The 22594-nt window shown below is 43.3% G+C and overlaps 1 protein-coding gene across 1 annotated transcript in view; it reads left to right on the top strand.

Annotated features, from left to right (window-relative positions):
* The window catches only part of Ust (uronyl 2-sulfotransferase), a 284603-nt gene that overhangs the window by 96949 nt on the left and 165060 nt on the right, over window positions 1-22594 (top strand). The window contains exon 2 of the mRNA XM_052750995.1: window positions 14378-14421. Coding sequence (XP_052606955.1) covers window positions 14378-14421 — 44 coding nt within the window. The remainder of the gene's footprint in view (window positions 1-14377; window positions 14422-22594) is intronic.

Here is a 22594-nt window from a genome sequence, read left to right as displayed (position 1 = left end):
ATTGATTCAGTTGATGGAGACCGCTTTTTTTATATATAAAGATGCCTTTTAACAAAGGCGAAATTTACTCAGCTTGAACACACTCAGGATTCACAAATTCGGTTTCTGCATCAGTGCCCTGAAAACAGGGAAACTGATTGATGCCAAGGTGAATGATTTCCTACTGTGTTGTGCCCGAGGCCTTAGCCTCAAGCCCTGGCTCTGCTTCCAACCCAGGCTCACTGTTGCTCTGCCTTAAAAATGAGGGACTCATTGTGACTTTGAAAGTGGGTGATATGTCTAGAGAGGCAGCAGAGAATTCAAGGGAGGGGTGCATTCGGAAGGATTTCTGTTGCTGGCTAACTTCTTTAACCCATTTTGTCAAAAGAGCAGAATTAAAATTTTGCTGGAAAAGAACCCGGTGCAGTACATACTAAAGAGTATTTATGATCCGTGGTACACTTTGTCCATAGAATAATAACACAGGTTCAGGACTACACAAATTCTGCCAGTGTTTTAAAAATCACACGCTGTGTACGCTCAGGTATAACCTTCCATCATAAATCCTGGAAAATGTGGAGGAGTCTATGACAAGCCATGCTGGGGCATAATGAGGGATGTGTCTTCCAGTGCTACCTGATGTTTATGCATGCGATTACTCAGAAGAGCTTTTTATTTAATGCAGCCATGTTTTATAATTGGCTCCACTTTTAATATAATCATGAGAACTTTATAGTCTGTGTGCCAGGCCGTTTGTTGATGGCACTGTTATGTCGATGTCCTCCGTCCTGATAAGTGACCCCTACTCTTGTGTCCATGGGAAGTTGAGGCTGAGAACCTTTAAGGTCTTGCTCAAGGTCACCTCTGGTTAAGTGACCTCCCCCCAGTAGACTGCTTGGCTTCAAAGCTAACATCCTTTCCTTTGTCTGTTTTTCTCTTCTTAGGCAAGGAGTTTCTGATTTCTAAGTACTTCTTTTTGCCATTTGTTTCTTAGATGTTGTGTGTACAGAGTAACACAAAAGAAATGGATTCTTGCTTTTGGTCTTCCAATATTCTAGTTCTATGAAGCACAAACTGTACCCGGGTCCTATGAAAATGGTCACCACACAGAGTGGGAGATGATTACAAAGGGGCAATGTGATGAGTTTACTGAAACCCTCTTTCTTCAGGCCTACACGTACTGTTGCTAGTTTGTTTTGTGAAGGCTGCTGTTCTGAATGGCTTCGGTAATTTCTGTTAGCTCTGTTGAAAGCCCTCTTTTCCCTTTGAAGACCTCATACAGAAGAAACAATGGTCTCTTCTTTGTGTTACTTGGGAGTTTATATGAAAGCTGCTCCCAGATGGGCTCGCTCTGAACCATGGCATCTGTGTTGGTCTGGCAGAACCATCAAACCCAGTTTGAAATTGACATCCGCATTCAAGAGCGTCTCCAGATAGCCTGTTCACATGTATATCATTTTATTTGAAACACCCAGTAGAACAATCCTTCCCACTCATTTCCCTAAAGCACGAGAACAATTGGCAAGTTACCAACCACTTATCTCTCAAACTGATAATGGACACTGTTAGACACAGAGAGTCATTACCAGTGGCCCCAGGCCCTGGCCCAGATACCCGTCCAGCAGGGGACAGAGCTGGAAACGAGAGCGTTTATGCTCATTTTAAAATATGTGTGGTTTGACACCAGCCTTCACAGAAGAATTGATCCACCATGCAGCAATGATTTGTCATTCCTGGGAAATGACTGAGCCACTGACATATTTCCCTGCTACACCAGCCTTCACAGAAGAATTGATCCACCATGCAGCAATGATTTGTCTCTCCTGGGAAATGACTGAGCCACTGACATATTTCCCTGCTTCGTCCTCAGAAACCTCTTCCACCTAGATCTGGGCTCAGCCTTCCTCCTATTTCATGCAAAAGGTGCTTATACATATGCAGATATGCTCAGAAACCATTTGGACTACTGTAGGCGGATTTCTCTGTTCCTCCAGCCAGCTCCCAGATAACCACATGGAGTCTTCTTATAAATTATGAAAGCTTGGCTGATAGCTTAGGCTTGTTTCTAACTAGCTCTTATAGCTTAAATTAACCCATTTCTATTAATTTGCTTTCTGCCTCATGGCTTTATTATCTTTACTCTATACTGCCCATGCTGCTTTCCTGCTTCTTTTGTGTCTGGCTGGCGACTCTGCCGCCTTCTTCCCAGCGTCCTCTCTGCCCTGAAAATCCTGCTTAGTTATTGGCCACTCAGCTTTTTATTAAACCAATTCGAGTGACACGTATTCACAATGTACAATAAGATTATTCCACGACAGTCTACCACTGTCCTGCCATGTGCAGAGCTCTGTGTATGGGCTGGAAGTCTCACAACCCAAGTCCATGTCTGTTTGATACCACTCAACTGTGTGACCTCACTTCCTTCCTTGAGAAGGTGGAGCATTGTTTTACCCCATCGTCGACTCCAAGGATCTTCCGCTGAAGTGACTTGAATCATCAGTGATGCCTCATGTGCGTGTAAGCTCATATCAGATGTGCCTAGAACCACTTAGATTTCCAGATGTCTCCTAAATGAGACCCTATCTCCTGACCTTGGTTTCAAGTCATGAGGATATTCTTAACAAGACTGAAGGGCTTGCCATCCCTTGCATAGGTAGACCCCATGCCCACAGCTCAGTGCTCACACCCTGGTCAGGTTCCTCTGCCCTTTTCTCGCAGACACTACTTAGGTATGCTCTTTCACGGAGGCTGTGCCTTGATGTATTCCAAGGAAGCATGTCCTCCTTGCCTCTAGTCCCTCACTGTGGCCAGATTTCTCCTGGCAGGAGGCTTTAGCACAGGCTGCCCCATCTCCATGATGTCCCTTTTTTCTAGCCTTCTCTTCTGCCTTTGCGCTCAGCTGTTCCATCTCCCACCCACCCAGGCCTTTGACTCTTTCTCCGAGGTGGCACAATTGTAAGGCACCCATTTTGTAACCATTTAGTATCTGTCATCCCTTTCTACTGCAAACTTCTGTTGGCTGTATGTTTGGGTCTTCCCCGAAAGTCCGTATGCTAAAGTCCATATGCCCTTATCCACAGTGTGATAGTGTTTGGAAGTGGGGAAGGTTTGGGAGTTGGTTGAACTTAGATGGGATCTTGAGGATGGGGCCCCCATCATGGGAATACTAAAGTCCATATGCTAAAGTCCATATGCCCTTATCCACAGTGTGATAGTGTTTGGAAGTGGGGAAGGTTTGGGAGATGATTGAACTTAGATAGGATCTTGAGGATGGGGCCCCCATCACGGGATTAGTGCCCTTATAAGACAGGGACAAGAGGTCAGAACTCTCTTCCTCTGATGGTGCAGGGACCTATGCAAACCAGGCCACACTGGCATCCTACTTATGTCCCAGCCTCCAAAGCTGTAAGAAATATGTGTGGTCAGCAGCTAGTTTGTGCTAATCTGTTATGGTAGCCTGAACTGGGACCCAGAATAACGCCTGGCACAGAGGAGATCTTGCTTAGAACTTGCTGGAGGGTGTAGCTACTCTTCTGCCTTTGCTTCATTCCCCCACTTCCGTACTTCTCCAGATACTTAGTGTCTTACTCACACCTCTGCACAAGTCCTGGTGTCCCATGTGTTCGATCATTTGCTGACACTGATGTTCAGGGGTGCCACCACTTTTCAACAGACATGCTGAAACTGGAACCTTCGACTTAGAGGCCGAAAACTCCCTGCAGCCATATACAAAATAGTTTCTGTACCGTCTTCAGGAATTACTTTCAGTGTTTGAATCATATGCATTTTAATTCTTTCAATGATGTAGTTTTACTTTTAGAGACAGAATTTGGTTATGTAAGAGCAGCCCTGTCATCCAGTTCAAGTCTAGAGAGTAAGCTAGGCAATAGAGTCTGAAAATCTGGGCTACTTAGGATAAAAAAAAATGCCATGTAGCATTTTGTATTTGTTGTTGAATGAGCGCATAGGTCTATTCTTAACTTAGCTACTAAACAGGCGGTATGAAAGCCTAATGACTTACTCTGCACAAGTTGATTTTTCTGTAATTGGAGGGGTTGGACTGTCTGGTGTTGATGCGTCCTTTCCTCTTCATAAGATATGTACACGGGTATACCCATTCAGGGAGGTCACTCATCATGGCCAAGCCAGAGAGAAAGTTCTTGCTTAGAGCGATGTTTTGAGACCATCTTTCATAGACAGTAATTGATGTGTCAGTGACCTAACCTTTCAAAAATCATGGAGTACTTAGGAAATGAAAATGTGTTTGTATCCCATTGAAGTGAACTCGTGAGGAGAGGGGTTGTTCATATGAGAATTCATTTCATTCTCTTTATGTGAAATAGTGATTAGGAATACAAAATATAAAATATAGGAAATGGATTAAATATTGAGGTTGTGGAAAACTACCAAATTAAAAACACTGGGCCTGGAGATGTGGCTCATGGTAAGAGTCCTTGCTACGCCACACAAGGACCTAAGTTTAGGTCCCAGCACCCATGAAATAAGCTTATTGTGGTCAAACATAAGCCTGTAACCCTGGCAATGTAGGGGTGGAGACAGGGTCAGCCCACTCCAAATTGAGTGAAAGGTCCTTTTTTCAAGATAATAAGTTGGAAAGTGATAGAGCAGGCTACCCAATGTCCTTCTCTGGCCTCCACACAAGCATAACATCTCATATATGTATATACACCACACACACACACACACACACACACACACACACACACACACACACTTGACATTTATAATTGAGAACAATGACTTTGTTTCAGATTTCTAATTTGAAATACTCCTGGGACCCTAATCCAGCTTTTAGATGCTCATTCCTTCAGAATTATTAGAATTGTCATTGATAAGAAAACCTTTATTCAGATAAAAAGATAACAAAAAAAAGGCCACACACAAAGCAACATTTAACAATGATGTTAATCTTCCATTGTTCTTGTAACAAATTAACACAAACTCAGTGGCTTAAAAACACAAAATTCAGCCCAGGGATGGTGGTGCACTCCTTAATCCCAGCACTCAGGAGACAGAGGCAGGCGGATCTCTGAGTTCGAGGCCAGTCTGGTCTCCAGAGTGAGTTCCAGGACAGGCACCAAAACTACACAGAGAAACCCTGTCTTGAACTCCCTGGCCCCCATGCCCCACTACTCCCCCCCCCCCCCAAAAAAAACCAAACAAACAAAAACACCACAAAATCAGCGTTTGAAAATTAAGTTTAATGTGGGTTTTAATGGCCTGAAATAACTGGTCAACAGCGCCGTCCTTCATGGAGGCTCCTGAGGTTTTGTTTGTTTGTTAGTTTGTGTTCTGGCCTTTCCAAGTGTCTGGAGGCAATTCACATTCCTTGACTCTCTTTCTCTAACTCACCCTCTATTCCCAGTCATGTCTGTCTGACTCTGATCCTCTGCCTGTGTCTTACAAGAACCCTCATGATTTCAATGGACCACCCTAGTCCTCTGGGATGAACTGGGCCATCATGTCCCTGGTGTGTGTGTGTGTATGTGTGTGTGTGTGTGTGTGTGTGTGTGTGTGTGTGTGTGTGTGTGTGAAGTCACATACTCTTTAATAGGCTCTGGAGATTAGCACAAGGACAGTTTGGTAAGTCCTTTATTAGCTAATCACAGCTACTGCTAAAAAAAAAAAAAAAAAAAAAAAAAAAAAAAACCACCAAAACAAAAACAAACACAAACAAAAAAAAGTGCATTGGTTGAAGTTACAGGTCAAGAACCAAGTAGCACTTTCTTTTCTGTTGTTGACCAGTGTAAGGTTGACATTTCTTGTATTTGAATGAATTTCTGGTTCAAACTAACTTCTAATATCAAGTATTTTGAAGTAGCGCTGACTACTAAGAGGATCGGCATTGGAGGGCAGCCATCTCAGATCGAGCTGGAATCACTCTATTGGCACAGTAGCTGGACGGTCCCTCCACACCCCGACTCTGTCAGTACTAGGCTGTTCTTTGAGCTCCTGGGTCTGTTCTTGAATAGCCCTTTGTCCTTGATAGGTGTCCGTGATGACAACATTGTCAGAGGTCCAAGTCTAAGCTGTTGAGTGGCTCATGTGGCTTACAGGGCATAGAGAAGACCCCACGCTGCTTAGGCTACCCCTGTCTGAAAGGAATCAGGTTGTCATAACACACCGAGGCCCCAGACTGGAATCTTTGAGTGAAGCAGAGGGTATTTGGGGTACAAAGTGGCTTTAGGTCAAGCAGTAGAGGTCAAGTCCAGGAGCAGTCCAACATGTCTGAGTTCCTACTCCTTTAAAACTTCCTTTTCTGTGTTGTGAAACGGGGCTTCTAATTTCTAGCACTGTTGTATAGGCACTGTGTGGAGTGAAGTCTGTAGAATACTTGGCCTTAGGTTTAGAAGAGCCTTGGGCTAGCCATGGCTGTCATCTCCCAAGCATGCTGATGTTTTCAGCCTGGCCTTGGTTTATTTCTCTCAGGGCAGATTCTGCCTGGCCTTCCTGCCTTCGTTCTCTCCACGTACTTCCAGACATGTGGAGTCTAGTTCTGCTAGACGAGAACTCGCCTGGCTGCTTGGTAGAAGCAGATGTGCAGGCCAACATCTACTGTGTTTGCAGGCACATCCGAGTCCTACTGGGTGGATCAGTTGGCTGTGGTGGTAGTCTTTGGGGCAAAAATATAATGGAAGGAAACAGAAGCCTAAGAGACTAACACTCCATTCCTACCTGAGCAGGACCCTGTAATATGATTGCCATGGATTCCTGAGCTAATTTGGAAATGATATATATTTATACTGAAGTTGTTATTAATAGAAACGGTACATTGACCACTTGACTGCAAAAGTAGTTTCCTTCTACAAGCTAACCCTTAACATTCCCAAATACGCATTCAGATTTAATAAAGAAATGAGTTATAAAGCAAGGCAGTGTTTGGGGGCTAGCAATAAAAGCCGAGAACATTAATTTCCTTTTCAGTTTAATTAAGAACGGAAGTTACTTTCTAAATCATAGATGGTAATAGTTTAATATGGATGTTGTTTGTGAGTGCCTTAAATGCCCAGTCTTCATAGTTCGGATCAAGAAAGTGTTTTAAGGGGGCTAGAGAGATGGCTTGGTGATTCAGGACATGTGTTGTTATTCTGAAAGACCCAAGTTTGGTTACCAGCATGCATGTTGGGCAGCCCATGATTGCCTGCAGCCTCAGCTCTAAGGGATCACATGCCTCTGGCTTCTGCCGGCGCTTGTACTCACATAGACAGATGCGCACACATATACGTAATGAATAATTTTTGAAATCTTTTTTTAATGAAAATATTTTCAGGATGTTATTTACTAATGGGTTGAGTAAGCATGTAAGAGTGTTTTAAAGATATTTTTGTAAAAATACTTAATAATAGGGCCATTTGTTTTAATTCAGCAGAAAATTGTTTTTTTTAAAAGCTTAAATAGTGCTGAGCAAGCAATTTCCCTAATTATAAGACATGCAGTGACTGGAGACACTCATTGCACAAACTCCTCATTGTAATAGTGGCTGGTGCGTGCTGACAAGGACCTCGTGGAGAAACGGAACCCATGGTCAGTGGTGCAAAGTGGGGCATTAGCATATTTTTTTGGCAAGCACCAAGCTGGGGCTGCTGTGCTCTCTCGCACAGTAATTCCTTCATAAATAGCATCGTATCAGAGGCCCAGACTCCCAGGGGAGATGCAGCCGTGCGAGACTTCGTGGTCAGTAACCAGAACCCTATGTGAAATGGCTTGTTCTGGAGAAAAGGAGAGAGGGTTTCAGTCATTTATGGTCGTGATTTTCAAAGGACCCAGGGAAGGGAGGCTTTGAGCAAAGTGGCGTGTGTTTGATCTGCAGTGACATGACGTGGAGGCGGCTTTCTGACTTCGACACTAACGCATGTCAGGGCTTCTATTTGGGGAGTGGGTATTAAACGTTTTTAGTCTTCGGGGACCTGTTCAGACAAAAATAGATCTGCTAATGCAAGATCCAGAGTCAGGAATAAATTATAGCCCTTGAGGTTGCATAAGGTCGTTAGCACATTCCTGAAGGTAGCTCGAATAATTGCTTTAAAAAGGGGTACCTTTTAGAAGGCCTATCAGGATGATATTAGAAAATAATGGAAAACATCGAGTGGTCCTATGAAGGTTTGTTTTTCAAGCTATAAGCTACTTCACTAGCCTCAAGACTTCCTTTGTTTCTCTGAGTAATAAATGCAATTATAAAAATAAAGGTAAATGATAAGATTGGGTCATGTCAGAGGAGCGACCATGAGCTCCTAATTTGTGGTTGCCGTGATACATTTACAGGTGCGGGGGGGGTGGGGGGGGTCCATTTAGCAGACATTGTTTTTCAGCTAACCACAACCATCCTTTCCCCCCCACCCCTGAAAAAAGTGTATCATTTAACAAGTATGATTTGGAAGTTTCCAAACTAACTTTTATATCAGTCATAAGTAATGTTGACGACAAACGGATCCACACTGGTAGGCCAGTGAGTGACCCGGTAGCTTACTCTGATCCCTTAATAGAACAGTGACTCCTCATTGAGCATTTACCATGTTTCAGAAGGTATTGTGTTTTATGGACCTAATAGATTTAATTTGAAATGTATATTTACATTTGATCTAATTAATTTTCTTAACTGTGGCTTAAGGTCTTTGTGTTACAAATAGGGACATGTAGGTAGAGTTTTCCTGTCCCACAACTGCTCTCAAATAATCAATCAGAGGCTTAATATTAATTACAAATACTCAGCTGATAGCTCAGGCTTGTTACTACCTAACTCTTACATTTAAATTAACCCATATTTCTTATCTACACTTTGCCACATGGCTTATGGCTTGTTACCTGCTTCCTTGGTGGCTGGCTGGCATCTCCCTCGACTCAGCCCTTCTTCATGCCCTCATTCTCCTGGCTTGGTTGTCCCACCTATAATTCCCACCTGGCTACCAGTCAATCAGCTTTTTATGAAACCACTCTGAGTAACAAATCTTTACAGTGTATGAAAGGATTATTCCACAGCAATGGGCATTATCATCTCAAACAGCAATAACAGCAAAGTGCTGTTTCCAAGTCACCCAACTACAGGGTGGGGCTGGGATCTGAACCAGGTCCTTTGATTCTGGAGCCTAAGGCTCTGCTTTCAATTGCGCTCTGTCACCACTCAGTTCTGTTAGTGCTATCTTACTGAAGGCATTACATCATTTTCCTGGGGATTCCTTCCTACTTCTCCTCCAACATGAGACCAAATATTGCTACTCTGTTGGTCTCCAGTGCATGCACAGGTATGACATTTGGCTCCTCTAGGCCGCTCAAGTTCCTCTTCTTCCTCTCCATCAGGTTTACAGTCTGGAAGCAGGAGATGGCTCTTTGGGCTGCCACTAAAGAGTGTCTTTGCTTTCGATTTCCCAGGGGATTTCTTCAAGGTCTCGTGGATACTTAAAATGTGTGTGAGGATCATATGTGAGTGTCTCCAGGACCCTGGTTGGTTAAGTTATGTCGAGTCTAGGAAACTCCAGGCAGATGATGGACGGATTTATTCACTCTCCTTCTCAATGAACCTGAACACAAGAGTGCGCAGAGCTGCATACTCTTTGCAGTAGCTGTGTATTCTGAAGTACTCTTTTAAAGGGAATTTTTGAGTCTGGGAAGGGTATAGAGTAAGCTCCAAGGTGACCTTTGCTGGTACCTTTTCAGGAAGCCTGTAGCCTGCCTCCCTCTTTTTAGTTTCTTTACGCCCCGCCCCCCCCCCCCCCCCCCCCCAGCAAATGTTACTTAAATCTGCTTGATCAGCATCCCCACAACTGGTAACTCCATGATCATGCACACTCCATCAGCATTCACCTCTGACATGATAGTTGTGTAGAAATCTCTCATCACCCATGATGGAGGTGACCCCTGATTAAGACGAGCCTGGAAAGGCTATATTCCTTTTTTTTGCTTCTAGAAGATGGGATTTGGCATGAGTTTTGAAATATATTTATTTGTGTTATAGCTCAGTGGTTCTCAGCCCTGGCTAGACATTAGAATTACCTAAGGAGCTTTTTAAAGATACCAACTGCCTGGGACCTTTTCCAGAATAATTAAATCCGAGTTGCAGCGCCTGGAGCCTGGCATTGCATTTCTTCTAAGCTCTGTAAGCAAGTGGAATGTGCAGCAAGGAATGAAAGACCAGAGAAGAAGATGGACAGGCATGGAGGTAGCTCCTACCCTGCTGCTGTTATGACTAGAAATACTGTCAGGATGTTTGAAAATGCAATAGGTAACTTGTTCACTACAGAGATCAAAGGACAATGAACTGTTATCAAATGCATTGCACAGAACAGGCTCCCAGGCCACAAAGCTGTTTGGCGTTCCAGATGATTATACTCAGTGTTAACTTTCAGAGAGGTAAAAAGCATATCCCAACTTACTAAACATTTATTAGGTGCCTACTCTATACAGACATTGTTCTCAGTATTTTCGTTGAATGGTGTTAGCCTCATGTGTTTTTCTTGTAAACTACGAGTTTATTTTGTTTTACAAATGTGCATATGGAAATCTTTGAGGGTGTAGAACACTGTGATCTGAGTACTTTGGGGGGGGTACTCTCTACTACAAAAGCAATGTTTCACCTGCTCGCTAGGTATATATCTGGTTTTCCATGTTCGTCATCTTGTCATATTAAGCTTCAATGGCTCTCAGATGGTTAGCCTGCCAGTTCTGCCGGTAGAGATCTGGGTATAACAGAGCAAACAGCCTAGTCCAGATCTTTGACCTCCTAGTTCCTAGACCTCACCTGAGTTTTCTAAAATAAATCATTGCTGAGAATAGTTTAGAATTAGAGAGACCCTGATAACACGTCATGGGAGACTCGGGTGGAACATAAGAGCTCTGCTGACTGTCCACGCTGTAACTCCTATGCACTTAGATGGAACATGTTTGCAGATGGTTTCTTATGCTCTGTGTATAATCTTCCCGAGAGGACTCCATCACAACAGACGGCAAGAGGACGATGGGGTTTAGAGTACATCGGCACAGGAATGTGGTGTCAGGCAAGGGCAAGGGCACATCCTCTGTCCCAGCCCGGTCCTACTTAACCTTCCTCTCATTTTTCCCTTTCCAGAATTTAGATCCTGAGCTCTATGCCCAAAGGCACCAAGAGCTTGGGATATGCTTTTACCTCTCTGAAAGTTAACACTGAATATAATAATCATCTGCAAGGCTGAACAGCTTTGTGGCCTGGGAGCCTGTTCTGGGCAATGCATTTGATAACAGTTCATTGTCCTTTGATCTCTGTAGCGAACAAGTCACCTATTGCATTTTCAGACATCCTGACAGTTTTGAAAGTCTAATATCCTAGGATAAAAAGCTCCATAAGGAATTGCAGTCACACCTTAGGAGAGAAGCTGGCTGTGCATATCACAGAAATACCTGTCTCCCCATAGCTTTGCCCTAACCTCCCCCAACACCCCTGCCCCTCCCCCCACACCCCTACCCCTCACCCCCCACCCCCGATGAACCTCTATTGCTAGTGTATGTAAGGTATTTAGTACCTCTGGGTTATGATAAACTAAACAAGGACAAATGTAATGATCTGCTAACACAATTACAGGACCTAGGGTCAGGTGCTGGTAGTGATGAGCCCTGTTCCTTCCCGTGTGCAGAAAGCAGGGTTAACTAGAGTTGGCTTACTCCTTCAGCACACTATCTGCTTTTGAAAGTCTTCTATAATGAAGGGAGGGAGGAAAAGGAGGAAAAAGATAAGAAGATAATAAATCTTAAGATGTGCTATATCTTCCTGAGTGGGATGTATCAACACTAGTCATACTGTGAGGGTCTGGTTTCTGCTGGGTTCACTGGCTGTGTGTCTTAGGTGAGATGCTTATGTCCCTTTGTAAGGTCTTTCCAGGGAAAACGAGCTCTTGAAAGTGCCTGGTAGGGACTGACTGGCCGGCTCAGCAGTTAAGTATGTTTGCTGTTCTTACACAGAACCCAGATTTAGTTCCCAACACCCATGTTGGCTAGTTCAGAATTGCCCATAACTCTAGCTGTTGGGGATCCAATACCATCTTCTGGCTGCCAAGGAAACTCATACATGTGCACTAACACGTATGTAGATACACAGTCATACACACAGACACAAATAAAATAAATCTTTAGAAAGAATTACTTCAGTCAAGGTTATTATATCATCTAAAGGTCAAGATAGAAACTTCCTTATTTGGCATCCTTCTGTAGAATCAGCAGTGTTTTCTAACTGGTGGCTAAACAGAGGAGGATGCTGGGAAAACAAGAGCATGCCCGCATTGCTCTAACCATTTCCTTCCAAGGTCTAGGGACATCTGTCATACTCATCAGAACTTCTGGGCTTTGTGCTACCTATCAGTAGTTTTCATGAACTTTTACTCATATGGAAACTTTTAGAATTTCAGAAACATTTCGTTGTTGAGGCTAGTTTTGAGTTTTGAGCAGGATGCCTGGAGAACACGTTGAATGGAGTGTGTTGGGATTTGTTACATCATTTGGGGGAGGACACAGTCTCATGATGAGCAACTATTCTGCTTTCCTTTTTGTAGGATATTCCTGAACGGTCTGCTAGACATAGGCAACTGTGTGAGGACATATTCTCTTATTAAGTCTGACGTTGCTCTTCCTATTCCTGTGTGTGCCTGGTGGGGTTTGGCACAGTAATAAGCCTCCAACAAATTGTTCATCGTGTTCACATTTAAAGGGTTCCTCCAGCCTTGTTGTGTGCACAGCAGGTATTTATGTCGTGTCTGGTAGTTGAAAGTGGACCTTGCTGTCTGGTTAATATACACACATGGGCAATTAGAGTACAGTCCCTGTGGATGTCAGGTGGATTATAAATCAGAAGACTCCAAAACAAAAGAGATAGCTGATGACTCAGGGTGGAAAAATCTGTATGCCAAACCCTACTTATTTATTGCCTTTGGAAAAATGTCCCCAGTTGAATTGTCCCTGGCTTCAACCCTGCTTCCTTTTTTATTCCAATTTTCTAAGTTATTTTTATGGTGTACTGTCAAAAGCACCTTTCATCTACTCAAAGTAGGACATTTATCATATTCCCGAGTCTATTATTTATAAGTACCTTGTGCTTCTGGTGTTTTCTGTGTTTGTTCCTACAGCAAGCCCATCATCTTGCTCCACTGCTGGAGATTTCCCTGGGTTCTTTCTTGAGGTCCCCCGCTGGCTAGGAGCTTCCAGGTAGATGTCTCCACGTGATCCAGTGTCACCAGATGCTAGCAGGTGCAGTGCCCAGGCTACAAAACAGTCAAGAGGGCAAGACACTTGGATTCTCAGATGGGCAGATGCTCAGACACACGCTAGAAACCTCAGCTTTCTGTCCTGTGTGCAGTTCGATGTCTGTGTCGCCATGAGCAGGTTACTGGAATCCTCTAGGTCTCTGTTTTCTCCTCTGGAAAATGGGAGCAGTTCTAACCCGCCTCTGAAATTTGGATCTGATAAAGCAGTATATATAAATAAAGTACTTAGCGAAGCATCCCAGACTTCCTTGAGTCACATGTGTGTACGTGTGTCATCTGCACAGGTGTGTATGGTTGACACTGAGATGTCTTGTTTAATGGTTTCTCCACCTTATTTTTTGGAGACTGGGTCTCTCCTTGAACCTAGATCTCTCTATTTCTGCTAGGATGGCTGGCCAGTGAGTCCCTGTAATCTGTCTGTCTCCACCGTGCCAGCACCGAGGTGGAGGATGTTGCCACATACCTGGATTTTTAAGTGGTTATGGGGATCCAAACTCAGCTTCTCATTCCTGTGCAGCCAACACTCTCTCGAGCGCGTCACTGAGTCCTCGCCCAGCCCTCCTGAATCTTTTTGTTTTTTACTCATTAGGAAGCAATAACCATGTACTAGGAAAACACACCAGCAGGAGGCTGTTAATCACATTCAAGCTAAGCTGGAAAGATGAAGGAAAGTTGGCAAGTTCAAGGCAAACTGGAGAAATAATGTCGAGTTCTCCAAAGTCTGGTTCTAGGCCCAGCAGCACACACATCACTTGATTCCTGGTTACAAAATAATATGTGCAGAGCCACCGGATCTGAACTTTGGGAGTGGGCCAGACAGTCAGTGGGTTAATGAGTCCTTCAGGTAGTAGATGTTCACTAAAGTTTCAGACCCAGTAATCCAAATACACTCAATAGATATTGGTTGTGTGTTTCTCCATGAAGATGTTTGTGTGCATGTCTACCCATGTGAGTCCTTGCCAAAACTAACTAGATGCTTAACATCAACACAAGTGGACAGCGTGGTGATGAATTACCCAGTTTCCCTTGGTATTTTTGTAGAATAGAAATATGTCTAGAATGATCTTTTTTTTTTTTTTTTTTTTTTTTTTTGGTAGCTTTACACCAAATTATTTTGGGGACTAAAACTCTTACATTCAATTTTCTTTTCCCCCTAGGAAATTCCACTTACTTGGATGACCATGGACCACCTCCTAGTAAGGTAAGTTCTTTGCTTGTGGCATAATCTACTTTTCTGTTAGCAGTACTCATATGCTTACACTCTAGGAGCTCTGGGGCCTCCAGTGAACCCAGCCAGGTCCCTTCTAGCCATGAGTTGCTTGCAAGCAAGCGGTAGATGGATGGTGTCAAAAGAATCTTCAACTTTAATGATGAGGAACCTGAAGAGCCTGAAGATGGCCAAAGTGACAGGGGAGCAAAAGACATTACGTAATCTGTACCTGGGCATTGCCACCCCAGACTCACTGCAGACCTATGTCAAACTCTTCTGTATTCCTATCTCGATTGTCCTTGTCATTGACTGCTTTGTTTTGGCCCTTGGTGTGAGGTGCAGGATGGAGCCTCCCTACGGTGTTGAACCTTGGGACTCGTCTCATTTCTTTCAAATTCTCTCTGGCCCACTCTGGTTGGATTGCTCCAGCCCAGTCAGCGCCCTCCCGTGTCAAGTCCGCTAGCTGTGCCCACATCGCTCTTCCTATGAGCAGTTTCGCTTAACTTTTTGGTGACAGGAGAGTTCATAAATGTAATTTTCCGGCCACTCTCTACTTTCTTGACCTCCACGAAAGCCAAATGCAAACTCATTGAAATATGGGGGATCAAACAAAACAAACAAACAAACAAACAAACAAAACCCCAAGATGAAAATGACCTTGGCATGTGAGAAAAATACATGCAGTGCAATGGACTCTCCTTATTCTAAATGTAGGTCTCCCATGCTCTTTTGTCATGATTTCTTTTTCCCTTGTAAGTGATGGTAATAGCTGGCCAGCCCTTGGAAGAGGAGGTTGTAGTTGACAAAATCAAAGTTGGTCACCATATGCCTGTTGGTGAAATTTTTATAGTTAGGCTGTGAAAGCCCAGTTATCCTTATACTTGGTTTCTTTTTTTTTAAGATTTATTTATTTATTATGTATACACTTATAGCATGAATGTTAAAGAGTCTTATTAATTAAATCAAACCTGAGGCCAGTTATTGGGGTCAATGCTGGTAGATCAGTGAGACAGAACAAGCCACAGCTATCTCACCTGGCCAATTCCTCAGCTGGTCTTGCTTCCTCAGACTGGAAGCTTCTGTGTCCTCATGCCAATGGCTCTCAGCTGAACTGCTGCTAGAAGCCTGAATGCTTAACCAGCCAAATGCTTAACTAGCCAAATGCTTAATCAGCCAAATGCTTCTAGTTTCTGGTCCTCATGCCTTATAAACCTTTCTGCTTTCTACCACCACTGGGATTAAAGGCTGCTTTCTGGGATTAAAGGCGTGAGTCACCATGCCTGGCTGTTTCCAATGCGGCCTTGAACTCACAGAGATCCAGAGGGATTTCTGTCTCTGGAATGCTAGGATTAAAGGCGTGTGCTAACATTTTCTAGCCTAAGTATTTTGTGGCTTTTCTGTTCTCTGACCCCAGATAAGTTTATTAAGGTACACAATATTTTGGGGAACACAATACCACCACATACACTGTTCCACCTGCTTGTATGCCTGTTGGCCAAAAGAGGACACCAGATCTCATTACAGATGGTTGTGAGCCACCATGTAGTTGCTGGGAGTTGAACTCAGGTCCTCTGGAAGAACAGCCAGTGCTCTTAACTGCTGAGCCATCTCTCCAGCCCTATACTTGGTTTCTTAATATTTGACCACTGGAGGCAGTACTTGCCAAGTACAGTTGTCATAGTGTTGAGAAGATATGGTGTTTAAACTTCCACCACACCTCCAAGCAAGAACTTTGGAAATAGGTATTCCTTGTGTTCTTTTTGGTTGTTGCTGTTTTGAGAGACAGAGTTTCATATCAGTCCAAGCTGGCCTTGAACTCACTATGGAGCTGAGGATGACCTTGAATTTCCGACCTCACCTCTTGAATGCTGAGATGGATGCCAGTCACTCACAGCCTCACTTGGTCCTATGTGATGCTTGGGATCCAACCCCAGGACCTTATGCATGCTAGCTGAGCTGTATCCATAGCCCCTTGAAAAACTGTCTGAAGATGTACTTTGTATGGCACTGCGCAAATTACTTAATATTCTGAATCTCAGCTTTTCCTGGGCAGAGCTTGACTAAAATCACTGCCTAGAACATAGGATGTCCGAACAGCACTCTATCGACACTGAAAAGTGACAGTCAGTAAATCAGCAGGGGCCTGTGCTTACTGGGCTAGCATTAAGGTTATTGATGAATTGTAGAGCATGATTCATCAAAATTGAAAGGTGTCCTACTGTTTGATCCATTGTGCAGGGTTTTTTTTTTTTTGGAGGGGTGCGGTGAGAAGGGGGGAGTTGTTTGGGATGTTACAGACCCCAGAAACACAAATGGCAAGCAACAACAAGAAAACTAATCTCCTAGAGGAGCAAAACGATGCAGAGGAGGCTCTCAGCCAAAGGTCGAGACTTCATCTAACACATACACTTCGTGTCCTTGTACATCCCTTGGTTCAGGGAGGCAAGTAATGGCCCCTCATTGAGTCCATTGGGCTGCACCATGCAACCCAGAGCTGGGATCTGAGTTTGAACTCTTGGCTCTCACCCCAGGTTCTTCCCCTGAGGCCAGGACTCAAAGATGTGTTAGCATCAGTTAACTGGAGCCTTCTTCAAACACACATTGCCCTACCTAACCCCACAGTGTCTGATTCCATGATCTGGGGTAGGACCTAAGAGTCTGTGTTTCTCACAGGCTCCCAGATGCTCACATCGTGGGTCTGGAGTCCACATTTGAGAACAGTTTCTGTAAAGGCCAGGAGTGAAGGAAACTATTTCCCCCACCCCAGACCTTGGCTGTTGCTGTTTGCACTGCATGACTTATTAGGTAAAGGTTACTTATTAATAAAATGATGATTCACCATCATTAAGGTTTTTTGTTTTTTTTTTAAGTTTTAAGTGAAACATTTTTCATTTGGTCAACAACCTGCCCAGGAGGGAGAATAGAAGAGATGAAGAAGAACAGCACAGATCGCATATAAGGATTCTTAACCTTGGTTCTTTTTTCTCTGGTCAGGGTAGGTGGTGCTTTTGTGCCTATGCCCTGGCTTGATGGCGGCAAAGGGGATAAGGAGACTCTGTTTGCGTCTCCTGGCTGGTTGGTGGGGTTTTCACTTTAAGTACAGTCTGATAAACCAGGTTTTTTTTTCCCCTCGGCTGAAGACTCAGGCCCATTTGACTTTGTAGGGCAGAAACCGTAGTAACAAGAACATAATGATGGGTCAAAGCACTCTTGTATGTGAACGTATTTTTGTCCACGTTTCTGACTTCTGCTGAAGTGAAACCGAACCCTAGAAGTGATGAACGCAGCCTTCCAGATACAGGTCCCTGGAGTGTCCCCTGAGGCAGAAGGCTAATCGTTTAGGTCTGCAGACCCCTGGCTTAGGTAGAGACATGGTGGCACCCAGAGGATAAGGACTCACACATGTCTGGCCTCTGCAATGACCCCACCTGGCAGAAGAAAGCCGAAGGGAGGCCAGACCCATAGTTTTCATATTTGCTTAGCACTCAGAAATAGCTTCTTGATGCCAAGACCAAGGGTTGTGATCTTGATAAAATAAGAGTTTTAAGCCCTGAAAATATACTGAGTTACCACAAGTTCTCTTTTATTAAAAGTTCAAGCCAACAAGTTTCACATTCCACAAGCACTAGCCATGTGGGGAATAGGGCATGCCATCCAGAGCACACTGGGCCCACTCCTCTTTTTCTCCAGGATTTTCATAAGAGAAAAACGAATGCCTTTGATTTTCCACTTGGTTTTGAGATCTGCTTGGACCTCACAGCATACCTCAGTCTTTGAGTGAAGCCATTATCAAAAGGCTAGTGTTTTGTTTTGTTTTCAACAACCGCTTTTTATTACCACTGTGTTGTGTAAGGATGGAGCCCCACTGAGAATGAACACGTGCATTGCTAGCAAATGAAATGGAAAGATATTCTTGAATACAACAACCAGGCGCAAAACAGCACGTATGGTATGATAGCCAGGTCTATGGTGAGAAGCAGGAAAGGTTTCCACTGTTTTTTTCTTTTCAGGTGGTAGATTTTTTTTCCTTTTTCTTATACTTCCGTGTATAACTGGAGTTCATTAAAGTAATGCCTGGTCATTTGAAAAGTCAGGGAAAACAATTTCTTGGGTGGGAGAAGACTGAAATTGAGCTTAAGAGGCAGCACACTACACAGCTTGTCCCCTAGGATACTGCCTGATCCTCTCTTCATCGGGGATGTCTGATGCGGTAGGAGCGGCAGCCGTTAGCACTGATGAGTTCTGTTGGTAGAAAGTGACTACAAGTTGTCTTATCACGTCTTGGCTTCCCATACATGACAGAGCAAGAGACCCGTTCGAAGCAAAGCCAGGATAACGAAATCACTACCTTTAGTTGATCTATAGCTCCTCCTGTGTGCCAAAAAAACTGCCAACCACTTCATGTGCAAAATTTACTCTCAGTTGGGGATTTAGCTCAGTGGTAGAGCACTGGCCTAGCAAGCGCAAGGCCCTGGGTTCGGTCCTCAGCTCTGAAAAAAAAAAAAAAGACAAAAAAAATTTACTCTCTATCAAGCTCTATAAAAGAGGTAGTAATTTTTAAAATCTTTATGGTACAGATAAGAGATCTGGAGCCCAGGAAGGCTGACTAATTTTCCAAGGGTCAGATATTAAGTGTTAGAATTCAGATTCTATCCCAGGGGTGTGCAGTTCCAGGGCCCAAATTTTTCATAATTTCAAAATGAAAGGTGAAATACAAACATGTTATTTTTTCTGTGTTTATGGGATGTTGCATGTTTCAATAAGAACCTAGTACTTTGATTAGGGTATAAAGATTTAGCCTTCAGTTTCCAGAAAAAATATTCATCACCACTTACCATTTGATTACCCAGGACACTTGCATCATTTTAAAGTCAATCCTTCTATATCTACTTTATCTATTTTCCCTCATTCATTTTGTTTGTATGTTCATTTCTGTCCTTTGTATATTTTCAAAGCATAAACATGGTAACACTATTCCACGTTCATGAAGCTAAACAGGCCATGCCTTGTTCTTTTCAAAGAACATCACTTGAATGAGGTCCTTCCTCTTGAATGACTGTGTTAAAATACCGTATGTCCTTCTTGTGCTGGTAAATACATGGTCTGCTCACTGAGTCTTGATCTGAGAGAATTAATCTGGGCTGCCATCGTGTGAAGACGCAGAGTTGAAGTTTTCCCCATGTGCTCATTGTCATCATCACTGAGGTCCCCAGTGTCACCTGACTCAGCATCCATCTCTGTTTCCACTAGTGTGGCGGTTCTCAACCTTCCTGATGCTGCACCCCTTTAACACAGTTCCTCATGTTGTACTGACCCCCAACCATAAAATTATTTTTTGGAGCCGGGCGGTGGTGGCGCACGCCTTTAATCCCAGCACTCGGGAGGCAGAGCCAGGCGGATCTCTGTGAGTTCGAGGCCAGCCTGGGCTACCAAGTGAGTCCCAGGAAAGGCGCAAAGCTGCACAGAGAAACCCTGTCTCGAAAAACCAAAAAAAAAAAAAATTATTTTTTGTGGCTACTTCGTAACTGTAATTTTGCTACTGTTATGAATCAGAATGTAAATACACGTTACGTAGTGTAAGTATCTGATATGCAGGATATCTGATATGCAACCCCTGTGAAAGGGTCATTCGACCCCAAAGGGGTCGCAGCCTACAGGTTGAGAATCATTTCTAGTGCTTGTGGAACCTCTCCCTCTGTCACTTCTCTTTGTTGTTAGGGTCAGGGATGAACATTTCTAAATATTCTTCCATGTGCACTAAAAGCAAAGTGCACAGAATGTTGAGGATGAGGTAGAGTGTGCTTGCTCACCATGCATAAGGTCTTGGGTTCGATCCTTAGCACCATTGAAGGAAGGGGGAGAGTGAGGAGGTAGATAGGCAGGGTAGTGGGGGTGAGAGAGAGAGAGAGAGAGAGAGAGAGAGAGAGAGAGAGAGAGAGAGCAGATTATAAAGTCGGTCTCTCCACTCATTATTTCTATCTTCTAGAACCATGAATGATGTAATACTTTGGTTAATGCAATAAGCAATGTGAAGGATGATATAACAATGGGTGTTTATTTCGCTAACGAACCATTCCCACAGGCCTACACCATTGAGTACACTATCTGTGAATGTTTAAATTGAAATTCAAGAAGTAAACATCCGCACTCTAATTGCACTGGCCCCATTCCAGATTCTCCGTGGTTGTATGTGACCAGGTTCTGTTGTGTCTGCTGTGTTGGACACCACAGAATAACGTTTTATCATTCATTCAGAGTCCATCTTTTGAAAATGACTCAGAATAATTGATGCTTGATGGAAGGGCTATTATTCCTAGAATAAAACAGTACTGGATGGTTTAACTAGGAAAAGTAACTTCACTAGGATCTCAGGATGGGTCTTAGGGTTTCTTCCCTCCTCCCTTCCTCCCTCCCTCCCTCCCTCCCTCCCTCCTCCCTCCTTTGTTCTTTCCTTTCTCTCTCTCTCTTTCTCTCCTTCCTTCCTTTCTTTCTTTCTTTCTTTCTTTCTTTCTTTTTCAGGGCTTAGTGGATCCATATGGTAATTAGGAAGTAGAAGTTTTCTTCTCTTTAAAATTAGAATTGCTCAAAAAACCCACTAAAATTGGCTTTAGTGGGTTCTGGTTTATGTTGAAGATTAAGCTGTGTAACTGATGTCTACTTTTGCATCCCAAAGCATTTTCCTATATAGTAACACTATATATGAAATATATACTAATCTATTATTTTATATAAAATACTGTATTCAGATAGATAGCTAGATATTGGTATATGATAGGCTCTGCTTGTTCTCATTTTATTTTATCTGTAAAGATCTTTCTAAATAAGATCACAATTCCTGAGACTTGGGATTGCAGGCATGCATCACAGTAGCAGGAAGATCAGAAGTGCAAGGTCTTCATTGGTTTCATAGTGAATTCGAGGCCAGCAAATGTGATCTCATTTAGAAAGAAGATCTACCCAGATGTAACAGAATGAGAACAGGACAGACCCTAAGAACATTATGACTGAGGGCTTCAGAAGAAGAGAGACTTGGGCTGAGGGACAGAGACACGCTAGAGAATGAATTGTTTTCCCCAGGCTTATTGGAGACCCCTGCAGCTAGAGAAGGGCTTGGAGCAAACTGCTCCTCTGAGATCCCAAAGCCCAGGAAACGGCATTCACCTCTTTTCAGACCTTGGCTTTCTAAGGGGAGATCACATCAGATTAGCTTAAGCCACCCAGTGTTTGGTACTTTGGTAAGGCGGCATTGGGCAGAAATATAAACGGGCTGCATTTAATATCTCTAGTGATTCGAATAGCATTTATTGTTGAGTGATGTTATGCGTTACTTGATTTGAGTTAGTAAATGGTGGGACCACCGTTAGAAGCTTACCATAGCATGCAACTTTTCTAAACAACATTGACTGTTCCTCAGACCTCAGATTGTACCAACCTTCCTTCTTCACTGTTCGTTATAAATCATTGTAAAGATTTATTTATTTTATTGTGTGTCTAAGGGTGTTTTGCCTGCATGGATATGTACCACATGCATCCCGTACCCACAGAGGTCAGAAGAGGGTGTCAGGTCTTTCTGAAATTAGACTTAGATAGATAGTTGTGAGCTGCCATGTGGGTGCTGGGAACCCCACCCAGGTCCTCTGCAAGAGCAGCCAGTGCTCTGAATTGCAGAGCCATCTCTCCGGCCGCCTGCTAGTTTACTATCCCCAACATTCACTCCAGTTTCTTTTCTTTGAAATTAATTTCTACTGTGTAAATTGCCATTTTATATGTAAAAACATACAGCATCATATTTTTCTTGAAAAAGAGCCTTGGGTGACAGTTCATTTAAGAGAAGGTCACTGAAGCCAGATGTCTGACTGCCGCAGGGGGTGAGGCTAGGAAGGTAACAAGAAAAACAGAAACATCGCTTGACCTTTTACAGAACAAGGCCTTATTTCTACACACTTCTCAGCCTAACATCTAACAACACAGCTCCCAAAACCTTAAGGCGGACTTCATCCTTGTTTCTCTCTCCCTTTCCCCCTTCCAACAAGTCCCCTTAATTCTAAGACCTCAGTAATTGAGAGACTTAAAAATTAGTTCTGGAATAGAGAAAGCAGAGTTCTGTTTTTTTTTTTTTTTTTTTTTTTTTAGAGTCCATAAAGGAAAAACCAAAACATTTTAT

This window comes from Peromyscus californicus, unplaced genomic scaffold (genome assembly GCF_007827085.1).
Source record: "Peromyscus californicus insignis strain IS unplaced genomic scaffold, ASM782708v3 Scaffold_22__1_contigs__length_63687245, whole genome shotgun sequence".
Classification (NCBI taxonomy): Eukaryota; Metazoa; Chordata; class Mammalia; order Rodentia; family Cricetidae; genus Peromyscus; species Peromyscus californicus.
This window is presented reverse-complemented; position numbering and strand designations above follow the sequence as displayed.